Here is a 9,416-nt window from a genome sequence, read left to right as displayed (position 1 = left end):
AAGTATCCTTATACTTTTCTTTTTTTTTTTTTTTCTTTTTTGGTATCATACTCTTCTTGCAGGAGGGGTAAAGAGATTTATCTCATCTCATATACGGGCAGCTCTTCAAATTTCTCTTCTAAAAAATGAATCATTTGTGGGAGATGTAGGATGGAACTAGTAAGCCTTCTTGTGTTTTATGGGTTAGATCCTTTATACTTTTAATTAAAAATAAAATCAGATTTTTATTTTTTTATTTTTTATTTTGGAGGGGGAGGTGAGGACAGGAAAAAAAAAAAAAAAGTGCCGGTTAAGCTTCCCAGGTCAGGGAGTCAAAAAACCAAAACAAAACCCAAACTGATATTTTGGAGTCATGCACAGAAGTATTGTTCCCCGCTTATTTCACCTAAACTTCCTAAAATCTCCTTAATATTCAATCGATGCGGAAATATGGGAGGAGGGGCTATCCCCCCCCACACCCCTCCACTTAACCTTGAAGCTCTACTTTTATTTTTAATATAAATCTGTTCTTTAAAAAAAAAAACTGTTGACAAAGGTAGACAGCAATCCTCTTCATCCCGCATTTCGCATAAAAGCAGCTCGTCGAATACTTATTTTTTACAAATCCCTCTGATGGGGGGGTAAGGGGGCTAGATCAGGGCCTTCCCTTGACCCCGGTCGTCTGACCCGGGGCCGGTCGTTCAAAGTTTCATGTTTTAGTGGCACGAGCTTCTTTTGGTTTTTTTTTTTTTTTTTTCCATTTTTGTTGCATGCTTTAATTTTTGGAGGAGGGGCGGGCGGGGGCCGGGGGCGTCCAGCTCTTGCAACTTTAGTCTGGAAAATCGGGGCGTCTTGGGGGGCGGGCGGGGCGCAGGGCGGCGCCGGTGGCCCCCGCGTCCCGCCGGGCTCGGCCGCAAACTTTCTTGGCCGCGACGGCGCTGGCCTCGGCGGGGCGGGGCGGGGCGGGGGCGCGGGCGCGGGGCGCGGGGGCGGGAAAGTTCGGGGGCGGCGGGCTCGGGCTTTGTGCGCGGCGGAGGCCGTGCGAGCCGAGCCGAGCCGAGCCGAGCCGAGCCGGGGCCGGGGCCGGGGCGGCGGCGGGGCCAGGGCCGGGGCCGGGGCCGGGGCGGGGGCGGGGGCGGGCGGGGCGGCGGGGGGCGGCGGCGGCGGCGGGGGGCGGCTCGGCGGCGGCGGGCGGCGGCGGGGCGGCCGGGGCGGGCCGGGGGCGGGGGCGGCGGCGGCGGCGGCGGCGGCGGCGGCGGCGGCGGCCGGGCCCCCCCCGCGCGCCCCCGGCGCCCCCGCCCCCCCGGCCCGAGCGGGGCGGGCGGAGGAGGGAGCGGCGGCGGCGGCGGCGGCGGCATTGTGCGCGCACCAGCGGCCGGCCCGGGAGAGCAGGACGCGCCGGGCCGCCTCCTCCCGCGCGGACCCATGAGCCAGCCGGGCGGCGCGGCGGCTCCGCAGGTACGGGCGGGGGCGGGGGCGGGGGCGGGGGCGGGGGCGCCGGGGCCGGGGCCGGGGCCGGGGCGCGGGGGCCGGGGCCGGGGCCGGGCGCTGCGCCACTTCGGGGCCGGGGTCGCAGGATGCCCAGTGGCTGCGCACGTCCGCGGGGTTTTGCGGGCGCAGAGCGGGGCGCCGGGGTCCGGGGACCCCCCCGGGGCGCGGCGGGGCGCGCGGGGCCGGGGCGCGGCGCGGGGGTCCCCTGGGGCCCCGCCGGGCGCCCCCTCCGGCCCCGGGCTCGGACCGGAGCCCAGAAAACAAAGCGGCGAGAGAACAGAGCAGCCATTTCAGTTTGGACAATTCACATTTTGCAAAAATGCAGCCCTTCGGCCCCCCCCGATTTGCGATCCCCCTGACCCCTCCGCGCCGCGGTCCCGAGGCCCCCCCGGGAGGTCCCCCCCGACCCCCCGTCTTTGCAACAGTCTTTTTTTTTTTTTTTTTTTTTTTTAGGCCATATTTCCCTTTCTCAATTTTTTTTTCTAATTTTTCTTCAAACGGTAGTTTTTTCCCATTAAAACGACGCCACCTAGAGGATACTATTTTGTAAATAAAAAAAAAAAGAAATTAAAATTGAAAAGAAATATTTTTTATTTCTTATTTTTTCAAAAGTTTGCACTATAAGGCGGTGGAGGGGGCGAAAGGATTCTTTTTTCTTTTCTTTTTGGGGGTGGAAATGTTCACTTTGGTCCTCTCCGGGAGCATGGACACAATTTTTATTTCTGAAGCCAAATCCGGATAATATGTAAATGAAAATTAAGCTGGAATTTGAATGAATTCAGTTTTTGAGGGGGAGAAAGCAGAAAGCCTCCTAAAACCGAAGTCGATTTGGCTTCCTAACTCATTTTAGTTTGACAATAAAACTAATAGGAATGAGGAAACGAGGGAAATTGTGGAGTTTAGAGGAAACTGAGAGAGAATTGGCTTTATGAAGCAATTAGAAATTGTACTTCATTGTAATTTGGAACTTGTTTAGCCCAGCGGGCAGAAAAGACTAATTTCACCATTTGGCAATATTTAAAGTTTTTCTGTTTTCAAGGGGGAAGGATTTAAAAGAGAAAATAGATCCTAAAATGTTGGCTTTGGACACACCCAAAAATTGTAGTTTTTTTTTTTTTTTTTTTCTAATTTTTGCATTTACATTTTACTGCATTAAAATCCCTAGGTTCTAAAGAAAAACAGAAACTGGAAAAGTTAGAGTGAAATTCTGTCTCTTTTTTCCTGCATTTGCTGGGTTTTGTGTTTTTTTTTTTTGTTTTTTGTTTTTTGTTTTGATGGGATAATTAAGACGATTTTCTGATTTTGTTTCCTTGAAAGATCTAGGCATTTCTTTTTCTGTTGTTGTTTTATCCAGAAAATGTCAGGAACCTTTTTTGAGCAATATTTAGTGAAAAAAATGTAAATTCATTACATTATACAAATTGAGTAGCCCACAGATTTGTAGGAGAGACCGCCATTAAAATAAGATATGCATAATTAACATTATTATGAAAAAACTAACAGTGGATTCACAGAAGCTCATTTTTTATGACATGCAACTGAATCAGTTGATAAAGACAAGGGTTGAAGAATCCTTGCTAGGGGAGAATTTTCCCTTCTCTGTGCCTGCTTACTCTTCCAATTTGAAAAATTTATTATTTCTTAAAAATCCAGATTGGTTTTAGGCCTCTTTGATTGTGATGTGGGGTTGGTAGTTTATTAGCATTTGTTATTTCTCACAAATTTAATTACTTTCAAAGGGGAAAAGAAAATCCATTAGCTTTGATCATTTTTGTATGTGGGGGGGTTGTCTGTGATATAAAAAGCACAAATTTTACTGACTTAAGAAGGAAAGATAAAAGAAGGGAGGACAGAGAGGAGATGAAAATTCTGATTCTTATCCATCTTCTCTAGTGGAACACTTAGGTTTGCTGAAAAAATGGGGTAAAATACCAATTTGGCTGATTCTAGCGTCAAAATTTAATTTTTTTTTTTTAAGGGGAAAAAAATGAAAATACACACAAAAGCCAGACCCAAAGGTACTGGCCTTTAGAACGTGAAAGCACAAATGCAAATAGTATTTGATGTAGTTTTTGGCCTTAAAATGAAATCAAATGAAGGTGAAAACAAAAACAAAAAAAATTTTTTTTTTTTTTTTTTTTTTTTTTTTAGGAGACAAATATTGAATGAATTGAAATTTAACGAATGAAAAGAAGGTACCCACCCAAAGTTGAAGGATTATTTGTGATGAATTCGTATCTGGTTGAACTTACTGGAGATTTTTAACCAAAAAAGAAAAAAAAGTTTTAATTTTTCTGTTCAGAGGAGGGGGGAATACTGTTTGCATTTGCCGGGCGGGATCTTGTTGGGACCTTGTGTGGGGGCTGATGGTGGGTCACACGGGGCTAGGACAGGAAACCCTGTGTCCCTTTCGCCAGCTACCAGCTGGTCTTGGAAAAAATGGTGGCCTCAGTACATGGGTTCCCACCCTGTTTTGTGGAGATTCAAATTTCTGAGGGGATGTGAATTCTGTGAAATGTATTTGACAGTGGCAGAGGTTCGACATTTCCCATCATCACCATTGCATTTGGGAGATTTTATTTTTTTAGTAACGAAATCCTTCAGGGCTGACTGGCCACATTCTGACATATTTGGAATGAGCTTTTTTTTTTTTTTTTTTTTTTTTAAGTAGCATAATTAAAAAAAAAATTTTTTTTTTCTGTTGAATTATTTAGGCCGATGCCTAGGACGGTCAAAGAATTTGTAATTTCCAAGGACTCTGGAGGCCTCATGAGACAGTAGGCCTGAGTTTAGCAAGTGATGGAGGGGAGCTTGGCCCTGAGCTGGGGAGGGATAGGTGGGCACCCCTACTGGGCATCTGAGAAAAAGTCAGGGTTGTAGATAACAGGTTATTTCTGGTGCAAGGAATAAAAATATTGCAGCACGTCCCTTTGTGTGTCCTGGGTCTCCTGACACACAACTCAGATTCCTTCAATTCCATTCTGCTGAAATTTCGTTGTGTTGTCTACGGTTTCAAGGGAATCCCAGGCGAGGAATTGAAAATCATTTCTGTTTTGTAGACTTGTTTTTTTCCTTTTATAAAAAAAAATTGGTTATTCTGATCATGTTTGTTGTAAAGGAAATAGAGGTGCATGATGGTACTGTTGGGGGCGGGGTCAGTTCTCTTTTGTTTCTATTGGCGTCTCCCAGGACTGAGATCTGACCTAGGCCTTGCCTCTCTCACCTCCTATTTTAGATGGGAGTGTGACCAGAAATGGACATGCGAGCTCTTTTTTTTTACTAGCCTCCGTCTGTTCACCAAACTCTCTCATAATATTGGGCAAAAAATCTGGCAAATTGGACGTGAGGGGTGGTAATTTGATGATGGGCTGAGTTATTTTGGTGAAAGATCGTTTATACTGTTTCACAGTAGAGACTCTTATTACTTAATGTTTTGCTTTTCTGCCTAAGGAGTTTTTTTTTTTTTTTTTTTTCTTCTAATAAGGTTTGAAATTTCAAGGGCCTGCTTTATAGCTTGACTTTGGACCAAGCTAGGAAAAAGGGTTTGCTTATACTTTTCAGCCCTGCACAGAGGTGAACTTGAACAAGAGCTCTTGCTTTTGCAGAAGAAAAGCAACAAAGATGGCTGGTCAGTGTAAGGCTGACCTCTCCCTGGTTCTAGAAAATAAACAGCCAATGGTTTGTTTCACTTGGGAAACAGTTTTAAAAACTCCTCCATTGTCACATATCATTTCCCACCCCCCCAACCTTTGACTCAGCTCTTGGCATGCTGCTACCTCTGACCTCAGAATCCTCATGTCTTCTCCTTGGTGGGGTGGTAAGAACCTTCCTGCCCGTGTTTTACTGGACGTACATAAGCTGACTTTTCGTGGTCGTGGTGAAAATTTGAATTTTTGCCACGGTCTTGTTATGTTTGGTGTCCGTTGTGTCTCCTCCCTGGCGACGTCAAGTGGAGTGGCTTTGTGGGTCCATAGGAGCCCTCTCTCACCCAAGGTCTTGCTGTCTGACCTTGCGAACAAATCAGTTTTTCCTTCCGAGCCTTGGTTTTTGAGCGCTTTGGATCAGAACAAGGATAATTAATAATTAGGCTTCATCTCTGGTTCTGATTTCAAGGGGTGGGCTGGGGCCGCCTGGAGCACTGTGTTGAGAAGGATTCTGGGGTCCCATCTGATTGCCTGTACTCTGGAGAGAGGGGTGCCGTGTGCCTCACAGAGCAGGGAGTGCCCCTGGTAGTCACTGTGCCCAGGCTAGGTGGCGAATCGAGACTGCTGTACAATCCACGTAGTGGCTCAGGGTCAGGGTAAGAAAAGGGAGAAAGAACGGAATAGGCCATAGGAGGACACAAAATCACAGAGGCCTAGCATGGTGTGGAAGGTAAGTGTTGTCTCCTGAAACTTCTGTCTTATTTCTGTTTGTGACATGTGTCCACGGTCGGTGTCATCCCTACGGTGAGCCACAGTTGGAGGCGCCGGCAGGGTGCTGGGCTCCTGACCCACGTTGGTGTGCTCCGGGTACCCTGCACCCTCCCACTCCCACTCTTCTTACTTTTTATCCCAGTTGACTTTTTTTTTTTTTAAAAAGATTTTATTTATTTATTCATTAAACATAGAGAGGCAGAGACACAGGCAGGGGGAGAAGCAGGCTCCATGCAGGGAGCCCGATGCGGGACTCGAACCGGGTCTCCAGGATCACCGGGAATGCCTGTATTTTGGTGTGGGCACTTCCCGAGCACTCCCAAATTGCTCCTGTCTCCTCACCTTTTACACGTGTCACACCAGCACCATGTGATGGAAATAGGATTTGAGTCACCAATGGGAGCCCCACACCTGATTTGAGGCTTTCTGGGGAGGCCAAAGAAAGGCGATCCAAGGGGCATTAATTTTAATAATGTAATTGACGGAACCCAGTACATCCACAATCAGACCTTCCTCTCGGTGGCTCATTCATGTACAGGAATTGCTAACAGGATACTTGGTTTTCTTTGGGAGCTGTTAGGTCTTTCCTGACTTGCCACATTTCATGTGCTTAGTAGCCGCCTGTGGCCGGTGGCTTCCGTCTTGGACAACATGGGGCCAGAGCAGTGTTGCTACGGGGTGGCCTCGGAAGGTTGGCGACACATCTTTCAAAGCTCTGTGGTTTTGTCAGTGGGACTTCCTTCCTGAGCCCTCGCTGCTCTGTGGTGTTTCAGCCTGTAGTGGTGATGAGTTCCACCCTTGAGCCTCTCCTGGCTGGAGTGGTCCACGCCTCTCCCTGGCTTGTCCCGGGGCTGTCGCCTGCCAGGATCAGGCCAGGACGTTTTAGGGAAACGTGACACGATGGCCAGAAGCCCCAGGGTGATGTGTTCTCAGTGCGTGTGCCCTGGAAGTCGAGAAGTGCAGGTGCAGGAGGCCGTCGTGGGAGGTGGGCTTTAAATAAAGTATGGCTTAAGGAGGGATAGAGGTGTCGGGAGACAGCAGGTGCGTAGGCCCAGGGCTGGGACCTGAGAGGACGGAGGAGATTGAGGGGAAGGGTGGTCTGTCAGCGGGATCCGTGCCTGAACTGAACGTGGAACCGCCAGGGAATCCCCCCTGGATGGGCCACAGGGCCTTAGGTCAGAAGCGTAGGTGTTTTCTCATCCCACCCCTGCCGCCCCCAACCGGGTTGGTGAAATGGAAAGTGGGATAGTTGAGGTCAAGCAGACCAGAGTGTGGAATCCAGCCTCATCGTGGAATCCAGCCTCATCACATGGTTAGCTTTGTGTTACTTCGGGAAAGACCCTTCTGGTTTTAGGACCACAGCTTCCGCATCTGGAAAAAGGTGTGTGTGTGTGTGGGGTAATGATCTCGACCATGATGGATTGATTTACCCTGAAATGAAGAGGCGCACGGGAAAACACCCAGCCCGTCCTTGGAAGGTGGCCCTTCGAAGGCGGTCAACACGTGTTACCTCCTGACCCAGCAGCCGGCGGCTCTCTGTTTGCGGAGATTGAGCCACAGGGACAGCAGTTTTGGTCGTTCTAGAAACCTGGGGGCTTATCTTTAATAAGATAGGGTTGGGTAACAACAGAGAATGTCCACTTTTTTGGTTGTTGCTCTAAAACGGACTGGGACGAGACATCTCCGGGACCTTAACACATCTGTCTTGTCAAAGTGTTGTTAATGCTTTCATTCCAGGGATGCCCTAGCTCCTCTGAATATTTCTGGATTTGTTTCAAAGCCTGTGGCACAGTCTTTAAAAGGGATAAATCTTAATCCCGGGTGAACTGTGTACCTTCGAGCTTCTGTTGGCCCCTGGGCCTCCTGTCTCTAGGGCCCTGCCCCTTAGTCATCTCCGCTCTGAGGAAGCAGACCCCTCCCCCCCAAGACCACCTGCATGCCCTATTCTCTGCAGCCCCCCACCCTGCCCCAGGTGGGGTTCATCCGTGCCCACCCCGCAGTACTTCCCAAATACGGTTGAGCCCACAGATGAGAGCTGCTTGTTTGCATTTCCCTTTCTCCAGCCAGCTTGTGAGTTCCTTGAGGGCAGAGAGCACGGGTTATTCATTTTTAGGGTCTGGCACAGAGCAGCAGCTCAATAAATATTTGATGACTTAATTTGATTTTTGGAAATCGCTCAGATCAGTCAGATTTGAGTCTAGTGAGGAGTAGGTGAAGACTATGTGACCAATTTGGGTTTGGCCTTTTGGTCAAAAGCACTGTTTTACCAGGGAGCCCTAAGCGTTTCTTTTTAGTCCAGAAGGGACTCCTTGGATGGGGATTACACTCCTTTGACTTTCCGGGTCTGGGGAGGTTTTTTTTTGGGGGGGGGAGGGGTTTAAAAAGAGTTCCCCACCCACTTCACTCCTCTTGTGTAAACTATTTCTTTAAAATGGTTGGGGAAGGGGCGCCTGGGTGGCCCAGTGGTTGAGCATCTGTCTTTGGCTCAGGGCGTGATCCTGGTCCTGGGACCAAGTCCTGAGTCCCACATTGGGCTCCCCGCAGGAAGCCTGCTTCTCCCTCTGCCTGTGTCTCTGCCTCTCTCTTTGTCTCTCATGAATAAATAAATAAATAAATAATAAATAAATAAATAAATAAATAAATAAAATATTTATAAATAAAATAACTGGTTGAGGGGGCCAATGGGGTCATCATCTAGATTGGCTGATTGACAGGTGTGGCGAGTGGACTCAGAATTTCTACAGAGATGGAAATGGGGAAAACCGGGAGGTAGAAAGGGCCGGCTGGTACCCTGTGTTTGCTCTGGAAGCTGGGTTGTCTTGGTCCTGGGCCCAGGGATGGGGGCACCATGGGACTGTTTGCAGACCACTTGCAGCACTTCAAATGTGTAGCAGCTAAATGTGTGTGATGCGATGTTCAATCAGGCCCTGTCTTTGGTCTGATTATGGTTTACAGATGCCAAAGATTCAAGGAACATTATGGGAGAAGATTGAGAACCTTCTCTTTATTTGCTTCCCCCCCCCCCCCCCCATAAGTGCTGTAAAATGCTGTCACTTTGAACACTCCTAGCCCAGCCCAGCAAGTGAGCATAGGATCCCAGTCTGAGGGAGACCGTACGTCCTCGATGGTCATGTTCCCACATTTTCAGATTGCTGAAATTGAGGTGTGTCTTACAATAGATGTTTTCAATTAGTACACTCCCTCTTCTTTCCTTCTCCACCAAAAGCTGTTATAAAACCAATGGTTTATTAATTTTAAAGAATTTTATTTATTTACTCATGAGAGACACAGAGAGAGAGGCAGAGACACAAGCAGAGGGGAGACACACCCCTGTGGGGAGCCCCACGCGGGACTCATCCCAGGACCCCAGGATCACGCCCTGAGCCATAGGCAGATGCTCAACCGCTGAGCCACCCAGGTGCCCCCCGATGGTGTATTTCATAGTCAAAGGCATCTTGGCACTGAGATAGAGTGTCATGTTCTTGGCAGGGGGCGGGGTGGGTGGATTGTGACATTAGGGACTTCCAACTC

The 9,416-nt window shown here is 48.7% G+C and overlaps 1 protein-coding gene across 30 annotated transcripts in view; it reads left to right on the top strand.

Moving 5' to 3' along the window:
- The first annotated feature begins 1,287 nt into the window (after positions 1–1,287).
- Positions 1,288–9,416, top strand: part of ZNF618 (zinc finger protein 618) — a 179,072-nt gene continuing 170,943 nt past the window's right edge. For 15 of the 30 annotated variants that reach the window (XM_072727620.1, XM_072727617.1, XM_072727618.1 and 12 more), the window contains exon 1: positions 1,288–1,437. In XM_072727620.1, the coding sequence (XP_072583721.1) occupies positions 1,405–1,437 (33 nt within the window). In that variant the 5' untranslated portion in view covers positions 1,288–1,404. The remainder of the gene's footprint in view (positions 1,438–9,416) is intronic. The other 15 variants (XM_072727603.1, XM_072727625.1, XM_072727612.1 and 12 more) reach the window with 5 other exon arrangements.

This window comes from Vulpes vulpes, chromosome 12 (assembly GCF_048418805.1).
Source record: "Vulpes vulpes isolate BD-2025 chromosome 12, VulVul3, whole genome shotgun sequence".
NCBI lineage: Eukaryota > Metazoa > Chordata > Mammalia > Carnivora > Canidae > Vulpes > Vulpes vulpes.
The sequence above is the reverse complement of the archived record's forward strand: the minus strand, read 5'-3'. Positions and strand labels throughout refer to the sequence as shown.